Source organism: Corylus avellana, chromosome 11 (assembly GCF_965113065.1).
Source record: "Corylus avellana chromosome 11, dhCorAvel1.hap1.2, whole genome shotgun sequence".
In the NCBI taxonomy this organism is placed as follows: domain Eukaryota; kingdom Viridiplantae; phylum Streptophyta; class Magnoliopsida; order Fagales; family Betulaceae; genus Corylus; species Corylus avellana.
In genome coordinates, this window is record NC_142500.1 from 4,507,439 (window position 1) to 4,527,035 (window position 19,597).

A 19,597-nucleotide genomic window follows, 5' to 3' on the forward strand; every position below is an offset into this window, starting at 1 on the left:
ACAAATCATATATCTATATATATATATATATATATATATATATATATATATATATATAATACACATCTTACAAGTTGAAAATTGAAGACCCATTTCGCGACTACGTTTTAGTTCTTGTCATATTGTCGTAGATACTCTTTTTTAAAATTAAAATATAAAATATAAATAAATAAATAAAAGAAGAAAGTGCTGCATTCATCACAAATTAAGATCATTTGTGTAATGGACTGGCAGTCGGTCGGTAACTCCGGTCTAAATTGTTAAGAGAACTTTTATGGGACTCACTTGCCCTAAAAAATAGATAGATTGCCCGAAACTTACCAAGTCAAGTAGGCTTTATGGAACTAGCTCAAATTTGCTGTTTAGATTGTTAGCAGCCTGAACAACAAAATTATTAAAAGTTTCTGTTCATGAGTAGGCACTGTCCAACAATTTGACACATTACCTTCGCATTCAAGACATGATTTAATGGCCAAGTTGATTTTGTTCTCTTTTGGGGTGAGTCATGAGTGGAATGCAAACCTGTAGGAGGATCTTTTAGCAGTTTGATATTACTATTCTAGCTTGTTCCAACATAACGAAATTTATAATTAGAATCACCTTGAATTTTATCCCATGGGAAGCTTATATAACATGTTAAGTAATGTGTGGAATTGTTTCTCCACTTTTCTTTTTTTTTTCTCAAATTGCTTAACTTTATGCCCATCCAAGTACAAGTAAAAACCCTTTGACCAAGGGATGATTATCCACTTGTTAACCACAAGATAGGCTTCTATATACCAATAGCAGATTAAAGAGAAAAAGAAGCAAAATATTATTCAAGGAAAAAAATAAGTATCAAATACATGTTTCAGAATTACAAGAAAACATATCAAATTGCCCTAAACAGCAATCATTTGTTCAAATTTGTTTTCAAATTTCCTTATCGTAATAATGGCTATAAAAGAAGATTTTACAAGAATGTCTAACTAGAGGTACCACGGGCATCTTCCTAAAAGCCGGTATAACAGCAAAGCAAAAATAAGAATGAATATCTACCCAGCCCCAACTACCGAGAGGTAAGATTGTGCTAGCAAGAAATGCTTTTCCTTCTGCCTTTTGTATTCATTATATCGCAGGAAGAAATATCCGAGATAATCAAAATCAATTGGTGACATCTTTGCCTATAAACAATAGACACAAAGAGATTGTGAGTCACAGCTGCCACAGGGACTAGGGAGTACTCACTAGCAAAGCAGGAGGAATAGAGATAGATACCTGGATTAGTCCCCACAATGCCCAATATAAGTGTGAAGCTAACATATACGTATTTGACTCGACGTAAAGAGTTTCGAGGTCTTTTTCAGATACCTGTTATCCAAATTATAATTATTAAAGCATGAAAAGTAAGTAAAGCTTTTCTTTATTGTGAAGTCAATAGTAGTAATTGAATGCTTTTCATTCTAACTGCAAAATAGTAGTAAAGTTGCAAGTGATTTGCACGGCAGTGATGATTATGGGCAAAACCCTCAGACTTTATAATTCTGATTTTGTACACCTTAAGCAAAATTAAATGTGACTTCTATATGGGGCTATATTCTAAGTTAATAAACCATTTTACCAAAAAAAAAAAAAAAACATTGTTAATACTAAAATTTTCAAGCTGAAGTAGAACACAATCTTTATGTACCTCATGCGGTTTCTCAGGTTGCAAATAATGCCTGAAGAAATGATATTGTTCATCCTTATTAGGGTATCTGCAATAAAACCATTTCAAACCATTCAGAAATAGTATGTTGTTTAAGTAGTCATGATAAATGAGAGAAAAGCAAGCAGAAAACAAAGGATAAAATGCGTACAAGCTGTAGTCACAATCAAAGCCTGCATATTCATTGAAGTGATTTCCAATGTCGAAGCCTCTGTAGTTGTACGACCCATACTCAAAATCAATGAAGTAGAGTTTCTCTGAACATTCACCAAACAAACAAGGTTAAAGAAGAATATGTAAAACCATATCAGCTAACCAAGAGTTCATTCTATTCTAGTTGTTTGTTGTTTTCCTTTATAGATGTTGGACAGCACTTTAGGCACCAACATCGCATTTCATGCCTGTGTTGCAGTCCCATTTTGGACATCTCGTAAGTCAATCATTCCAGATGCCAGAAGCATGCAGTTGTACCCGCTAAACATCTTTTAGGCAATAGATAATTGAAGCAACCCATTACACAGATCATAGGCATTCTTTGTTCAAAACTATTCAAATTGAACCCATTATCTACTCATGGCACCAAGAAAGTCTCTTCCGCTACAACTCCATATGATTAGCATCAGCAAAGCCTAATCTCCAATCTAGTGGACCTGAATAATTGCAATCTCACAACACAGCCTTCCGCACAAGTCATATCATACCCTAGTACTCTACCATTTAGGGACCTATCAAATTAAGAGATAGAACACCATGGCGAATCTAACATTCCCCGGGCATCACATTCCTGGGAATGTGATGCCCGGGAATCTAAATTCCCAAAAATGTGACTAAACCCACGTTTGGAAATGATTAAGAATCTAATAGGATTCCTGAAAATATGAGATTCTCATGTTTGGTTTACTCGTAAGCATCTTATAGGAATTATTTATTCTTCTCAAAAAAAATTTATGTTTCTCTCTTCTGTTTTTACCAAAAACAAAACACTTGAAGCAAATTTTGCTTCAAGAAAGCAAAGCATAAGTATAGTTAAAGTGTTGATTAAATTATTAAACTTACCTATTCCTATCAGTTTAAGTTTTTGGGATAAATGGTGATTTAACATGGTATCAAAGTCAAAGGTCCTAAGATCAAATCTTGACTCCATCAATTTACCCCTCATTTAAATTAAATATTTTACATGTCGGACATCACCTATTAAAAGGGAGTTTGAGCCCACACGTGAGGGAGTGTTAAAGTAATGATTAAATTATTAAATTTACTTTTTTCCTATCAACTTAAGCTTTTGGGACAAATTGTGATTTAACAAGTATCATTCAAGTCTTTGACAGAAGCAATAACACACAAATGCTTCCACATGCACATTCCAACTTCAAACAGTAACACTCAAAGCAATTAACAAAAATTTCCCAGCAATTCTAAAATAGAAATAAAATGTCAAAGCACTTAAATCCCAACTCTTCGTTTCAAAACATTCCAAAATTCCCGTCCCAACACAACAATTCCGCTCCCAAGGAAGAACCCACTTGATCAAGACAATAAAATTATCTAAAAAAGATATAATATGACAAAGTAATTTCAAAACAACCACAAGTCTTCAAAAAAGCTAATATGTGAGAATCCAAATGCAACCACAACTCAACCTAGTTTCTAATCCAAAAGCAACCACAACAGAGGAAGGAAAATTACCAATGTGCGAAGAACTAAACCAAACAGATACTTATATTTGAGAGAGGGAGTTTTTTTATCGGCTCAAGGGAGAGGGAGAGAGAGTAAGAATTGACAATTGTAAATAAACGAGCATACGAGAGGAGATTTAGTGCCTTATTAATAAAAACACATGGGTAAGGGGATGTGGGCATTTGTGTCATTTTTTTTTTTTTTTAAATACTTTCCCAATGCCAAGGGAATATGGATTTTCACCTCTCTAGAAGGGAATCCACATTCCCAACAAAAGGCAGTTAGGAGGAAATCTATATTTCCTTGGGTATTTGAATTCGCTCCACTTAAGTGCAATCAAACAAGGTAATCTTTAGAATCCTAAAGGATACCCCATCCAAACGCCTCATACATGTCTATAATATTTATAATTATTACATTAGATTTCTTCAGTATATGTAATTTGTACTTTGCGTTTGCTCATGACTATTGTGTAATTAGCACATGCAAATAACTTCTCGTGTACGCGAGCATTTCTTCTTCATCAATAAATTATTATTTATCAAAAAAATAACTTTACAAAGCAAAAACAAAACATGCCTATTAACTTTGTATTCAAAAGAATTGTGGACAAGATTGGTGGAGGTGGGTGTAGAACCGTTTGTGTGCTTCTCCACATGTTGAGAGTGTGCGTGTGCGTGTGTGTGTGTGAGAGAGAGAGAGAGAGAGAGAGAGTGAGAGAGAGAGACCTGAAAATTGCATCATAAAATTGGCACATAAACGTTGTAATAGAAACCAACCAGCAATAAAACCATGTAACAGAAATAGATCATACTTCGGTTTTGCTATAGTCAACAAAAGGAAAGAAGCATATGAACTGGAAAGGGAAGGTCATACACACCTTCTTCATCATTAAACATCAGATTTCCCGAAAGCAAGTCGTTGTGAGCAAACACAACTGGAGCATTAAGAAGGCCTGTCAATTCCTGTTTCATTATCAGAAGATGTCCGTAAAGAGAAATAAAGTCTTTTTTCACCTTAATCAACATAAAGAGCCTTTATCCATGACATTAGCTCAATTTGCTGAAATCTTGTGAGGATTCCTCACGCCAAGAACTATATTTAGGTAAAAAGAACAAAACTAAGACAATGCCAGGGGCTTGTAACTACGAGTCTAGGCACCTACTGCATCTCCCAATTGTGTTTCTGGATTCCCATATACCGATCTAGCACATTCTCACATTATAGCTCCATCTGGATATGGTTTTACCAAACTCTTCAAGGATGGCATCCAGATTAATTGGGTAAAAAAATAAAAAAGGACCAGTTATGTGTCTATTTTTGAGGAAACCTTTTTGTCATATGATTTCAGTTGTTCGGATTTACCAAATCAATGTACAGTAATAGCAAGGTTTCTTCAGCAAGTTAATAGGTAAAGACTGTATTAACTATGCATTCTCTAGACTTTGTTTCCTCCACTTGTTTTTCAATGAAGCTGCAAAGTTGGGCTTCTCAAAAGGTTATATCTTGTTATTGAGCTGGAAGGTCAGAAAAATATGGTAGGTAATGAAACCTCTAGGTTCATGTCTAGTTAAGGACAGGTATCAAAGACAAGCTTCAAAATTCCTAGAAGATAGCAAAACAGAGAAAACACATGCAAAAAGAAAATCTATGAAACAACCACTACCTTGAGCTTAAAAATCTCATCATGAACTTCCTTAAATGAAACCATGTTATACATTCTTTTCTTCTCACTATCATCAAATTCAAGAACAGATGCTGCAACAGAAGTTGGCAACTCAAATATCAAATATCAAAAAATTGGGGAAAGAATAGGACAAATAGCTGAAAATTGAACACCAGATCCAAGTAAACTAGCTTCGAACAGTATAGATTGACCAGAAGGCATGGCTAGTCATCCATCAAGGGGAGATATAAAACCTTTTTCAAAAAACCTGGAGATGTCGTTCCATAGTTGAGGTTCTTTAGAGCCCGGAATTTCCACTTCATGAAACTTGTGTAGTTGCTTGGCGATCTCAGCAGCTAGCTTTGGCTTTCTCATGTCTGCCAAGGGAAAATATGTGTGTCTACTTTAAATAATGTAACTACAAAGGTTGCACATCATCAGAAATATTAAAAATGTATATGCAAAGAGAAATGTGTGTGCGCGCGCGCGTGTAATTATACTATTTAAATGTGAACAGCCTATGTGTGTGTGATTATACTATTTAAATGTGAACAGCCTAAATTTTCTCTAGTTTTTTTTTATTATTATTTTTTATTTTAGTCGCCATTTCAGTCCATGCCTAAAGAAAGATTATTTGGCAGATAAGGATGGCAAAACATAGGCTTATAAAGAAGATGAAAATTGAAAAAGTATGTTATGATGCCATAAAAAGAACAAATTTCCATTCAATTTAAGGACTACCCATCTCTATTTCAAAGACAAGTAAAGGAACATTATTTCTGTTTTCCATGTGCCCTAAGAGAAAGAAGGGGGGGCAGTTTGGCATAGATACTTGTCACCTTGGACTTCAAATTGAAATGGTACAACAAAAGGGGATCTACCCTCCTCCTACATTGTTAATCGATGCCGTTGAATTGGATGACAAGAAATTTGGCATGCAATTATTTCTTTCTGTTTTTTATAAGTAAGCGAGATATCATTAAAAACCTAAGGTGCCCCAGGCATAGGGAGTATAAAAAAGAAACCCGGATACACAGGGAGTAATGAGATATCATTCAACATGCAATTATAGAAATGTAATTTCAATTTTAGGATTATTGCTACTTCAAAAGTCTTTTGTACATGAGGAACACCATAGCAATAGCAATTAATGCTGAAAATTGAAGTCTGTTTCTGAGTGAAACTCTCGACAGGGCAACAACAATCACACAATCTTCTAGCAATAAGCCATCAAACTCTATATTGCTCTATAGATAATTGAATTACTCAGCAGAGAGTCACCAACAGTAAAAATAAAGTATCAATTAACTTGACCAAAACCAATAGTGTTGTCCCACCCTTACATATAACTTTGTAATGTCTACCTGATGAAATTAGTGTACGAGCATTGATAAAAGATTGCACCATTCCATTTCCAAAAACTCCAAGCAACTTGGCTCCAAATCCTGCGTTCGATAGGTATTTGATGGCCTAAACACAATACGTGGTGAGCAATTACAAAGTGAAACATGAAACTGGATACTCATCAACCACATAAAACTGGGTAAACTGAGTTAGGATACTGTGTGAAACACCTTTCGGCAGTATATAATCATCAAAAGAAAAAACCATTGTCATGAGCCTAACAACTATGCCTTCCCCATCCAGCTGTCTGATACATCTGATAGTTCTAAATTTTTGGGTATTTTACGTTTCTTTTTTACTACGGATTCTGTAATCAAACTCCCAAACAAGTACAGGAAAGATTCAAGAGAATCAATATCCTTGGACGTTCGCCAAACAAGTAGAATTCTACTTGCCAACTATGATGATTCTATTACATCTTAATGAGACTTCCATAACAAAGCCTCATAAGATATTACATTGCTAGACATTATACGTACATACATCACAACAGAAAATAAAAAGCAGAGATCTAGCAGTGTACATATGGTCAAACATTGATACCTAGCTATTATAGTAGCATAATAATATACAATTTCCAACTTGCTTAAGATAACATGAAATTCGATAGGGAATCAGCTCCAAAAACACTACAGCCAAAATAGTACAAACCAATCCCCAATATAATATGAAATAATTGAGCTAAAACAAGTGGCACTAGAACCATTTGGTTAGCATATGTGAATTCTGGTGCTTCTACACTAGTTACACATAAACATCAGAAAGCTTAGGGGATCACCTGCAATTCCCGTTCACGATTGATAACGTACTCGGTATTAGGCCCATATAATCTAACTGTCACCAACTCCAATTTTCCTTTTTCTTCCTCAACAGAAACCTTCAGCACTACAAGAATCAGCCACCAATTTCAGTTCGAACAATACTTCAAAAATCAACACGATAACAAATCAAATATATATATATATATATATCAATTTGAGCTACAATAATCAAGTCAAATACTCACATAGATTTGTGATGCCACCAGAAACAGTCTCTACAGAAAAGCGAGAATCGTCCAATTTCGACCATTTCTTGAACATATCCTTGCACAACTCTCTGCGAAGAGAAGCTAATCGAATCAAATTTCTCGGACAGAGAGAGAGAGAGAGAGAGCACTATCGTAACCAGAAGTAAAGTAAGATACAATTCCCTGCTTCATGTTTTATTTGCCTTCCGCAACAGCAAGAAGAATTTGTTGCATTTAGCTCAAAATAAGATGTAAGAGTTTCAAATTTTCCCACGGTTTCTGAGGCACCAAACGGAAGACGAAAATCGAGAGCCACCAAAACAACTATTGTAGCCTCGGGAATTTGAATTTAAACGAAAACCACAGAAATGCACATGAGAAAAAGAGAGAGTAAGGTAGACGAACATGATGCGAGGCGTCATGTCAGGGAGCGAGAGAGAGTGGTCGATGGTGAGAGACGAAGAGTGAATCTCGAAGACTCGAGCTCCCCGTGCTACTTCCATGGCGTTCCAGATCTCCGTAGCTCCCATTGGCTTCCAACTGTTCTTTCTATTCGCTAAATTCAAACGAAACGCAATGTTGCGAGAAGGATCCAACCGAACCGGGAAGTTCTTATGGGGGTGAGAATATCCCAAACTCAAAGAACGGACAAGAAATCTTCAGAATGGCGAATATGTCCCCTTGGTCGTTGCAAGCCGCTTTCGTGATTTCCTTTGCTAATTGGATGGGACTTCGATAACCAGGACGTGTCTATAATAAGCAATTTTGACATATCATAATTAAACAAATCAACAAGTAAACTATATGTAATGATACCAAAAAAATAATGAGATATTTAATGGTAACGACTTTTCATTGTTTGAACAATTCAATATAAATTATATATTTTGGAGAAAGTCGATTTCCTTTGGAGTTTGGATCACCTTTTCCAGGTGTGAGCCGGCCCTTTCACACGCAATTACAAAACGTGGATACGACCACACTCTTGCCGACACGGCACGTGTCAGTAGGCACATTTAGGTTTTTGTTCAACAAAGTTGCATATATATATATATATATTGCCACCCTTGATCCACCTGATCAAACCAAGAGTTTTATTTTATTATTATTTTTTTTTTTTTGAAGTACATTCAAATAGCTACAAAAACAAGAAAACAAACTAAACAAAGGGGTGGATCTTTTCTCTTACAAAAAGGAATAGGAGCGAGCGACAAAAATATGTGAGAATGCAGGCAAAGTGTGCTATATAAAAGTGAGTATCGGTTCGGTCGGTGTCGATAAGGGCATTTTTGATTACCGATTCGTAAAAGTTGGTCACCTCAATTAATTAACCAACTTCATACCGATAATGAATAGTTTTAACTTTTTTCATTAATCAGTGAATAAGTGGTTAGTTAAGTTGGTCAATTATGAGTTATAAGTTTTTATGTTAAGATTTATTGATTTCCTTGTAACTACATAATCAATAAAGAATATGTTTTATAAAAATGAAAAGAAAAAGTAAATTCATGAAACACAGTCTAAAATGACAACCACAAATCAACTAGACAAACACAATAAGGAAAGTTATCACATAAAATTCAAAATTTACTTTAAAAATCGACTAAGTCAATTAACCGATTAAAAAAGAAAAATTACTGCCTACCGAACCAAACCGATGTCAAAATAGTATTTTTATTCTGTCTACCAACTGCCGGAAGTCGATTGTCGGTCGACGACAGTTTGATGGTAGTTGGTAGGAGATAAACGGTTAATCGGCACAATCCTAGTGCTATAGTTGTAGCCTAATAAGCCATACGATGGGGTATAGAAGTTGGCACTTTTATAAACATTTTTAGCCTTTCAAGTGAAAGAGGCTAAAATAATGAAGATGGAGTTAGAAATCAAGTCGGCAATCTTTCAATCTTAAAGGATGGAGGGTGCTACAAAGCCATGACAACAATTTGAGAATCACCTTCCAAAATAAAGTCACTGAGATTGAGAGAGACTATCAATGACGCAGCAAGGTCCATAATTTTAAAGGAGAGGAGAGTGAATTCCAAGCAAAGAAATTTTCTTGACCTAGTTGGCCACAACCAAAATATCAAAGACAACCCCATTTTGGACAACCTTATTCTTGAGAAACCAAATAAGGTCGCAAAACGTGACGATCAACATAATTCGAGTAATGATATAAAGAGGACTATAGTCGTCTTAGAGTCATCTCAAATGTGACTTGACTTTTAAAATCAACATTAAATTTGAAATGATTATTATCAGTGGCGGAGCCAGCGATTTTATAATGGGGGTGTCGCTAAAATTTGGCAGCCTAAAAATTTGATAATTCACACAGTATATGTATCACAAAAAATATTTATAAAAGTTCATAAATATGTGCTCAAATTGATATATTAGAAATGTAACATGTCGACACTATATCAAAAGGACAGAAATACAAAAAAAAAAAAAAAAAAGTGTTTAGAATTGCACTTTATGGTATCTTAGAAGTACAAAATCATCAAATATCGAATCTAAATCAAAACTCTCAGCAATTTCTCATTCAATATAAAAAACTAAACTATTTGCAAGAAAAACTGTAACATAAAACTACAAAAGCGACTGAAAAGCCAAGGAGGAGGAGACGAGGAGTTACATGTGAATTTGTGATATAAAGAACAGAGAATGAAGAGACTAGAGAGAGTTTGAGAGAGAGCGTCTTAGAGATTTTTTTTTTTTTTTATGGGGTGCGGAAGAAGGGTTGCCATGGGTTAAATGGGGGTGCAGGAGAAGAGTTGCTGTGTCTTGGGTAATGGGTATGTAGGTAAAATTGTAAAAAGAATATTTTATTTTATTTTATTTTGAGGGTCTAAAAAAAAAAAAATTTAAATCCTTGGGGGTGCCACTGATTATTATTGAATCTTGATCTATTAGTGATTTTAAATGACAAATCACATTTGAGATGACTCTAAGAGAACTCTACCTTATATCATTACTCACCTAATTCAGAGCTTGTTTAAAAGTTTTATTAAAGACTTCAAAAGTATTTTTAGTATTTAAAAACTTGTGCTAAGCAAAAAGCTAATCTCTTTGATTAAAAAAAAAAAAAAAAAAAAACTCTAAAAGTACTTTTTTACTTTATACTCTTAAAAAATGTCAACTTGCACTTTAATATATATATATATATATATATATATATATTATAACTTTAAAATCTCTATTTCTCAATTCCAGAGCATCTCCAGCAACATTAAGTATTTACCTAATGAAAAATGACAACTCTTTACTTTAGCTATTGTTTTTTCACTGCATATTTAATAGATTCTCTATTTCATTCTCTATTTGCTTTAAAATATTATTTTTTATTATATTATTGTCAATACTTAATTAAAGGAAAAAACAAACACATATATAAAAACAAAAATAAACATATATGATTCATCTGCATGTTACAGTTACATAATAACCCAATACAGTAGGGACGCATGAACATTAAAAAAAAAATAAATAAATAAATAAAAGGTTTGATCTGTACAAAGACATAACGAAAAAGCTTTGATCTGTACAAATGAAATGGAGGATCCTCTGTACTGAACAAACATAACGAAAAAAAAAAAGAAAAAAAAAATGATAACTTGACAAAGAGTCAAAGACAACCTGTACCCATGAAAGAAACAAATTGTACAGAGAGCCAAAAAAAAATATTTGTAGAAGAAAACCAATAAACCATAAAGAATCATTTGCAGAAGAAAACCATAAAGAATTATTTTGTGTGAAAAAATTTTGTGTTTGAGAGACACTTAGCAGATGTGAAGAGGTATTCAAAAAAAATAAAAGATGTTGGGTGAAAAGAAGTAAAATAAAGAAACAACAAACAAAAGAAAAGTAAACAATATTTTATTCATGTAGTGTGTTATAGTGAATAACACCAAATTCTTATTCACTTTAACAATGTAACTATTTTAGTTAATAATAAATTACTCTGTTAGAGCTAAAAAAAAAAAAAATAATAATTAAATATAGCTAATATTACTCTTTTAATTAAACTGCTGGAGATGCTCATCCGTTTTTGCTCAACACCGAGTCAAGGACTTTATCCACGTGCTCATTAAATAAAGAGTTGATTCTCACTTTAAGTTAGATCCATCAACCCATATAAAAATTTGAGAGATGTTGGCCTATTTGATGATGTCTTTTGGGCCAACTTGAACATAAAAAGTCATTTGTTTTTTGCTTTTACGTTTTCTTACCGCCAAGTATTTTCCTCATTTCCTTTACAATCATAGATGAAATATTTAAGATAATGTGAAGTTTAAGGGATTAAAATTAAAGGAATACTAGGCTTACAAACAAATTTTACCAAAAAGACGTTTACAACATGATTGAAAATGAAATAAATTTAACTTTTGAAAAACTTAATCATATTATGTCACATTATGTTGTAAAATTTATTTGTAAACCTAACATTTTTCCTAAAGTTATAAGTTTAAAAGCTTTAAAATTTCGAATCAATGATGTCTAGTTCGAATAAGACCAACTCTCGCTTGAACAATAATGAATTTTCACATGTCGACATAATGCGTGCATAAAAATGAACCGTCGATATTAAGTGTGCAATAATCTTGTTCGAACAAGATGACACCTCTATGTGTCAAATAAAGTAGGAGTGGTAGGTGAAAATCAATGGCTCATATTTAGGCACTTGCGGGTTGAGTAGGTATGATGCGTAATTTAATACGAGTGCCATGTTCTCGTTCTATAAGAACCTAAAAACATTTTGGAATAAGTACACATACTCTCCTCAAATTGCCATCTTATTGTTAATACTTTAAGCTACCAATTGACAATTGTTTCAACTGACTTCTTATACTATCAAAACAATGTCAATGTCTCACCCAAGACCAATAAAAAGACATTAATGATATTAAAAAAAATTCAATAAGACAAAAATATCATTATAAATTCAAAAAGAAAAATAAATTAATTGAAAATTTTAAAAAATGAAAAGAATTAAAGTGACTTCCTTGGTTCTTCATTTTTTGTTTTGTTTTTATTATTATTTATTATTATTTTTGTTATTTTATATTTTAAAAAAATAGTTTTTTTTTTCCCTTCTAGTTATTTGATTTGATTTATTTATTTTGTGAAATGAATTTTTGGCATTAAGGTGAACAGTGGCATTGTTTTGGTAGTTTAGGCCCTTTAGGGGAACATTGACCAAATTGGTAGTTAGACATAAATTTATTCTAAATAGGTATGGAGAAAATATCCTCAAATCCATGAGTGACAATGAGATGGTAGTTTAAGAGAATTAAGTGTATGTATTTTTCTCACACATTTTTAAAGCAAACATGGTAGATATAATATTTTTCTTATGGGCTAAGTTGGCCCAAGTGAGGCCCAAATATTTTGGACCAACTCATAAGTAAAATGAAAGAAAAATAAACATGAGATTTTTATTTGATTAAAAAAAAAAAACACGTGCCCCTATATTGGGTGAAAATACGGATACAGTTATTAACAATATTCGCATTGTGAGATAACTTTTAGGAACAGTTATCTCTTCTCTGTATCTCAATCTCTCTCTCTCAGTTGCGGGTTTTAGGGTGACTGCTGCTGCTAGTGCTCGAACAAATCGCTGTCTGCAGAAAAGATGCTGAGACCGCTCTTGAAGAAGCCTACTGGGAAGGGCACCGCTCTTGCTCTTCTTCAATTCAATCAACAGGTAAGTAATGAGAGTTTCCTAAGATACCGTCATTTCATTAGTTCTATTTACATTTCGGTCATCTCCCTCAGAGAGCGCTGCACAGTAGGAACAAGAAGGCAATGGAGTTCATAGCCAAAGGGTGGAGTGCTCTCAAGGAAGTTGATAGAGTCATTGATTACTGCGAGCGCAATGATCGTCGTCTCATCCCTCTACTCAGGGTACTGAATATATGAATTGATCCACACTCTCAATAGTATCTATTTCATTTTCCTCTCTATCTGTTTGGTTTCTGAGAAAATGAAGGAAAGGAAACAGGAAGTGTCTTAAAATTCAGTCATCCAGTCAAGAATCTTATGTACCATAAAATGAAAAGGTTTAGGATAATATGTTTGATTCAGTTGAATTTAAACAAATTAACATTTTGAATTATTACAATACTAGACTCGGCCAAGTCTAGCACTTGTCAAAAAATTCTAAACTCGGCCAAACTTATTTTAATGGTCTTAATTTCTTTGGAAGTCGAGCAACATAGACGTGCATAAGAGCTCCTAATTTCAAATCCTATTGCTGCTCTATCAACTTGGTTGTTTTGATATGAGTTGAGTAGATAATTTAACCAGATAAATGAGTTATACGGTTTAAGATCATTAGTTGTTTATTTATTCATTCGTATATTAGTGCTGGTTGATCTTTTTCCCTCATGGCACCTGTATTTGTGATTTTAACTGTTTTTTTTTTTTTTTTGACTTTCATGTAGAGAATTTCAAACATGATCTGACAATATTGCTCTTATCTTTTTTTATGTATATTGTGTTTCATACTTATCAAAAAAAAAAAATGTATATTGTGTTTCATATCAGACGGCAAAGGAGAACTTTGAGTTGGCTCTAGAGGCTGACAACTTGAACACCCATGCGAGGTATTGGCTGTCCAAATTACATTTGAAATACCATATTCCAGGGGCATGTAAAGCTATGTAAGTGAACGGTTAATGTTTCCTAAAGCAACTGTTTTCTTCATTCTTTTTTATTACTACCCTGATAATAATGTTCATTCCAAACATAATTATTGCTGTAAAGTGTCAAAGGGTGCCTAGTTTTGCATAAAACAATGAAACAAATTATGGTTAGCGGTCCAATTCGGTTTTTGGGTGCTTGTAGACCTGGTTTGGTTCAGTTCTTAATCAAGTTTGGATTGGTTGTAAGCAGTGGCGGAGCTAAGATTTTACTTAAGTGGGTGCAAAGTCTAACTAAAATAAATTGATATGATGCTATTTTTTAGTAAATTTCTTACTTCGATAAATTTCAGTTGTCCTCTACGAGTTTGCATATTTGGAAAGAATCGCTTCATCACTAATGCTATCAAAACCATCTCTCTCAATATATGTAACAACACAATTGTTCATCCAACCATCCCCATTCGGTTACACAATTGATTCTTTATGATTCTCATTGCTGAAACAACCCTTTATACAGTTGCAGTCGATATAGGTAAAATCAATGGCAATTTTACAAGCAAATACATCAATGGGTACACAATGTCTTCGTTTTTTTTCTCTTAGCAAGGCCACCTATCCCTTTGAGTTCTGAAGACTCTATGTTGGAGTGCACATCAAGAATATAAGTATCCAGCTGATCATTGAGTACCGTGAGATCTTTTGCTGAAAATTCATGAAAAAAAAATGAGCAAGATGGATCAACCTTGATTGAACAGCAAGGCTGGAAGTTTTTTAGAGAAGCTAAAAGCATTTGGTACAAGGATTTCTATGTTCGGCTTCAGTGGCGGAGCTCTTGTTTTGGATAGGGAAAATCTTTTTTTTTTTTAATTTTATTATTATTATTTATTTATTTATTTTTAATGGGGGTAGTGAATGAATCAGTTATGTTTTGGGAGTTGGGATCTTTTTCTTTTTTTTTGACATATTGGGACTACTTTTAAGTAAATAAATTTTAATTTTGTTTTGTGTGAGAACACAATTTTTTAATGGTTAAAATTGTAAAAAGGGTTCTCATAATTGACCCTACAATTTTATTTTTTTTTGTGCATGCAGCTATAAAAAGGGTTCTTATAATTGACTCCACAATTATTTTTAGTAGGTTCAATAGTAAAAATATTTCACAACTTCAAAATTTTAGATATACCCAAGCATTTTCCAGTGGTTGCAATTGCACCCACCGGTGAGAATGGGGCTCAGCCACTGGTTGTGGGTCTAAACTTTTTGACTCAACAGTTTTGGTTCAGTTCTCGGGTTAAGAGTTGTGTTACCCGATCTAACTCGAATGAAATTTGTTTGTGTAATATCTTAAATATGTACATGTCTTATATTTTATATTATTGGGATATGAAGTTATAGGTGCACCACTTTTATTCTACCCAAGAACAAAACAATCCGAATCGAACTGCATTCCTAGTTTATGAAATTGGGAAGTTTGAATCAGTTTTTAGCTTTAGAGTGAACTTTCTGGGTGTTGCTAGCTCCTTAAAACGCCAGTCCAAAGCTTGAGGAATGTCTATCTTGATTTTCATTGGTGACAAGCAGTGTTATTATCTAAAGTTAATTTAGTGCTATCAATTGGAGGCAAGAAATCACTTTTAAGGGTTTTTTTTTTTTTTTTTTTTTTTTTTTTTTTTTTTTTCAATTATCTATCTTCATTTTGATTGGTGACATGCAGTGTTATCATCTAATGTTACTTCAACACTTTTCTTCTATTTGTTTGTTTGGGTGCAGAGCACTTTCTTTATTTGTTTGTCATCAGTATATATAATCTAAATTTGCATTTACTGCTACTGTTTGACTTTCATCATAACAGAGGGGCCGCTTTGTTAGTTGAAGCTGCAGATATGGGTAATCCAGATGCTCAGTACGAATTGGGTTGTCGTCTGAGAGTTGAGGTTAGGCTCCCTGCACTTTGCACTGCATGTAATATATGTGAATATAGTTACCCTAATCGGTTGAGCCTGCAGTGCCATGGATTTAGTTGAGCCTCTTGAACTTCTATGAAATTGAATATAGTTGACCTAATTGGTTGGGGTTGATGTCTATTTGGGTTCAGTCGAGTTTCTAAATGTTTTTGCTATTGTTTTGTAATGTTTTTTTGGCTTGTCTTTTGGATAGAATGATTATGTCCAATCGGATCAGCAAGCTTTCTATTATTTGGAAAAGGCAGTTGACCAGGTATGTTTTCAGAAGGTAATGCATTCCAATGATGCTTTGTCAGAATATGTTTCAAAACTTAACTGGAGCTTGCCATGTTCTAGTTGCATCCAGGTGCTCTTTATCTTCTTGGTGCAGTATATTTAACTGGGGACTGCATGAAAAAAGATATTGCCTCAGCACTATGGTGTTTCCACAGGGCATCAGAGAAGGTAATGGCATTCGTTCTCATGGATCAATCAATTTCAATAGATCATCATAGGGAGTATTTGTGTGGGTGAAAACTATCTATTAGGTGAGAAACTCTGATAAGGGTAGGCAAGAAAGTAGTGGAAATGTTGAAGAGGAGACAACTTGCTCTTGGGCTTAATAGTGTTGACCTTAAAATTGTGCACACGAATTGATAATATTTGAAAGTAGAAATTGTGGCAATTAGTCTTTTAGATTGCTTGGTCAAAACTGGTGAGCTTTGAAACTATAGAAACTGATAATATGATAAACAATATAAATATAAAGCGGAAATAATAAATAGAGACACAAAAATTTACGTGGTTTAGTCTATGACCTACGTCGATAAAACCCTAAGGCGATCTTATTTTTTGAGTAATGTTTACAATATAGCATGCTCCTATTTATAAGAGACTCATGTTGGATACAAATAGACTTCTATTCTAGATAGGTTAGATAGGTGATAGTCTTTAACTATAGCTAGACTTCAACTGTAACTTAGTGATCGTTTTCAAGTGTGACTCATTGATATTCTTTAACTGTAAATTAGTGATAGTCTTCAAATATGCTTTAATACCATATTAACTAGTTAAATTGGATGCCATTCAGCTATGCGAATGTGTTAAGGTAAGTCTGTATTGGCTTTTCTTGAGCGGCATTTGTTTAGTACCTAGAGAGTTTTAGATATGTAAAATTAGTTGACTGAGACTACTGATTTGTCAACATAGTAGTATGTTTTGCTGTGAAGCTGAGAAGTTCAGACCTTATCACTCAGTTATTTGTAGTTAATTTGTTCTTTTTGAAAACCAGTGAAATCAAATATATGATACATTGAATGGTAATTGATTATAAACACCAATTCCATTATCTTACTTCATATCAAGCGCCACTAAAAATATAATATGACATATTGATATATCATCAATTGAAGGGATCCAAATTAGAAGATAAGTTCTTTATAATTTTCTGCAGAATGTTTAATCCTTCAAGAAATTGATAGGTAATGGTTATTTGGCTGGATATAGATATGAGGTAAGTTCTTAGACAGGTTTTGACCAAATTTCTTTTTGATGTAAGATTATATATTTTCTAGCGAAGATTAAAAAAAATAGCGCTATGCTATTTACTTTTTTGTACACAGTCGATATTATATGTTCTGCAATTTGTTTAGAAATTTAGAAATGGAAGTTATAGAAAGTATATGGTTTTAATGCTGAGGGTGTTTTCCTGTAGATAACCCTGAAGGATTTTACCATAATCCTTCCTGACCAAGGCGGTTGTAATGCTCTTTGGCCAAATGAGACTAATGTCTGCACAAGAGGATATATAATCTCGTTTCATTGTCTTATGAGCAAAAATTGAAAATGCAATAGTTTAAACCCTATACTTGAGATCTCATTATTACTTTTAACCCACATATATGGTTTAAACTAGAGCATCTATGTTGAACTGTTCAGTTTTGTACTTCACATGCAGGGACATGCTGGTGCTGCTATAGCATATGGATCCCTTTTGCTTAGAGGTTAGTTCTTCCCACCCATCCTTCTTATGTTATGTTAATTATGTCAATCTTTAAGATCTCTGAAGATTAACTTCAAATGGATACCATTTAATCTATAGGTTTCTTTTTAGATTGAGATTTTATGTTCATACTTAATTCGATTTGTTCATATCCTAGTAATGAAGATAAACAAGTGACCACATTTGTGATTGGCATTTATTGGATTGTGGATGAGACCTTATATATGTGGACTTGTGGATCATCTAAATCACCATAAGGTTCCTCCTCAAATATCATTCAGATTAAAAATGATAAATTTTAGCAGCCTAAAAAGGAATAAGACATTATTATCTGTTTAGAAACCTTCACAGTTCACACCCCAATCCAGCAGGTGTCAGCAATTGCAATGGCTGGGATCATCCTTCTTCCCTTTTCTTTTATTTTTGTGAAATCCTTCAGGTGAACACAATGGTGGCTCACCACTATTCGAAATAAATAATTTTTTTTTTTTTTTCCCCTGATTTGAAAGCTTTTACTTTAAGGGCATACTGGCATGCATCAGGTGCTCAAGTCCCCGAATCTCTTGCGAAACTCAGTTCGAAGAGGGCCTCCTCTGCCAGAGCAAGGAAGAGTGCAGAAAGCCCTGTGATGGATCCAGTAGAGATGGCTAGAGAACAGTTCCAGATTGCAGCAAAAGCGGGCTGTGATCTTGGCCTAAAATGGCTGAATAGACTTGAGGAGGAAGAGAAACGTATGCTTGCAACTGTACATAAATCGGATATTTCTTTGGCATAGCTAAACTAATATGAGTACCAGCTAAAAGATATGGGCTTAAAGTCAACTAATGAAGTGAGTTTATTCAAGAAATTGGGGAGCTTGGGGTGACTTACATTACATGCATGAGCTGCTTTTGCTCATCTCTTTCTTATCAGCTTACCCACCATACATCCTGATATCATTTAGCCTAGAGTAACAAGCTGTGATGGATATTTGATAGGGAAAGCATTGCTTTCGTGTAACCTTTTTGTATTATCTTGAAATAAGAAATATGGTTTGGAAATTGCTCCATTTTGTGCCTAGGAGAACTCAACTGTCTTGTTAATCACTGGATTAGCTGTTGTACTAATTGGTGCTACAGGCATTTTTGTCAACAAAGAAGATGAATAGCTTTTGTTGCTACCATGGTTTTTTAATGAAGCAAGCATCTGTTGATGTGCTAATCTAGACTAGACCTGTTCTTTATGATGGTTTAAATATCTACACAACGCCATTTAGGGTTATTTGTACTGGAACTCACACATCTCTACAAGGCATGCAAATGATAAATGTTATTTAATAGACAATTATATAACGTGATAATGTGAAAGTGAAAACTAACCTTTGAAGTCATACTTGTAAAAAAAAACAAAAAGTAATTAAAAAAAAAAAAGGGCTTATTTTTATTTCAACATTATTCTAGTTGTATGACAATTGTATAGCAATTTACTAAATAGTATTACTCTAAACAAATATATACATGCACAATAACTGTGAGCAATAATTGTTGATAAGATAGGAACAACAATTTAGACCATTTTTAATCATTAGA

General features: G+C 33.6%; 2 protein-coding genes across 3 annotated transcripts; one reads left to right on the top strand and one right to left on the bottom strand.

Moving 5' to 3' along the window:
• Positions 1-798: 798 nt before the first annotated feature.
• On the bottom strand, positions 799-8,211 carry EMB1187 (Protein kinase superfamily protein). The gene is made up of 11 exons (XM_059575879.2): positions 7,849-8,211; positions 7,441-7,532; positions 7,213-7,319; positions 6,395-6,500; positions 5,285-5,407; positions 5,031-5,122; positions 4,245-4,329; positions 1,839-1,944; positions 1,670-1,736; positions 1,258-1,350; positions 799-1,163 (listed from the first exon to the last, which is right to left on the bottom strand). The coding sequence occupies exons 1-11, from the start codon at positions 7,971-7,973 to the stop codon at positions 1,035-1,037; spliced, it is 1,125 nt and encodes a 374-aa protein (XP_059431862.2). The 5' UTR covers positions 7,974-8,211; the 3' UTR covers positions 799-1,034.
• A 4,758-nt stretch (positions 8,212-12,969) lies between these two features.
• On the top strand, positions 12,970-19,188 carry LOC132166100 (binding protein). Of its 2 annotated transcripts, none has more exons than XR_015909415.1 (8): positions 12,970-13,144; positions 13,216-13,344; positions 13,987-14,102; positions 15,937-16,018; positions 16,242-16,301; positions 16,385-16,492; positions 17,742-18,030; positions 18,572-18,625. XR_015909415.1 is itself a non-coding variant. In XM_088511617.1 (8 exons), exons 1-8 carry the CDS (start codon positions 13,073-13,075, stop codon positions 18,802-18,804), a joined length of 846 nt encoding a protein of 281 aa, XP_088367743.1. In that variant the 5' UTR covers positions 12,970-13,072; the 3' UTR covers positions 18,805-19,188. The 2 variants fall into 2 exon arrangements, 1 of the variants encoding a protein (XP_088367743.1); XM_088511617.1 differs by having other exon boundaries at positions 17,985-18,030; positions 18,572-19,188.
• The last annotated feature ends 409 nt before the right edge of the window (positions 19,189-19,597 follow it).

Bases quoted from the DNA above. Each gene is read 5' to 3' on its own strand.
- EMB1187 (XM_059575879.2), bottom strand. From the start codon at position 7,973: ATGGGAGCTACGGAGATCTGGAACGCCATGGAAGTAGCACGGGGAGCT. The intron at 6,501-7,212 runs GTGATCCCCTAA...TATTGTGTTTAG, and splicing joins ATCGTGAACGGGAATTGCAG to GCCATCAAATACCTATCGAA. The intron at 1,351-1,669 runs GTACATAAAGAT...TTTGGATAACAG, and splicing joins AACCTGAGAAACCGCATGAG to GTATCTGAAAAAGACCTCGA.
- LOC132166100 (XM_088511617.1), top strand. From the start codon at position 13,073: ATGCTGAGACCGCTCTTGAAGAAGCCTACTGGGAAGGGCACCGCTCTT. The intron at 13,345-13,986 runs GTACTGAATATA...GTTTCATATCAG, and splicing joins GTCTCATCCCTCTACTCAGG to ACGGCAAAGGAGAACTTTGA. The intron at 16,493-17,984 runs GTAATGGCATTC...CTTCACATGCAG, and splicing joins TCCACAGGGCATCAGAGAAG to GGACATGCTGGTGCTGCTAT.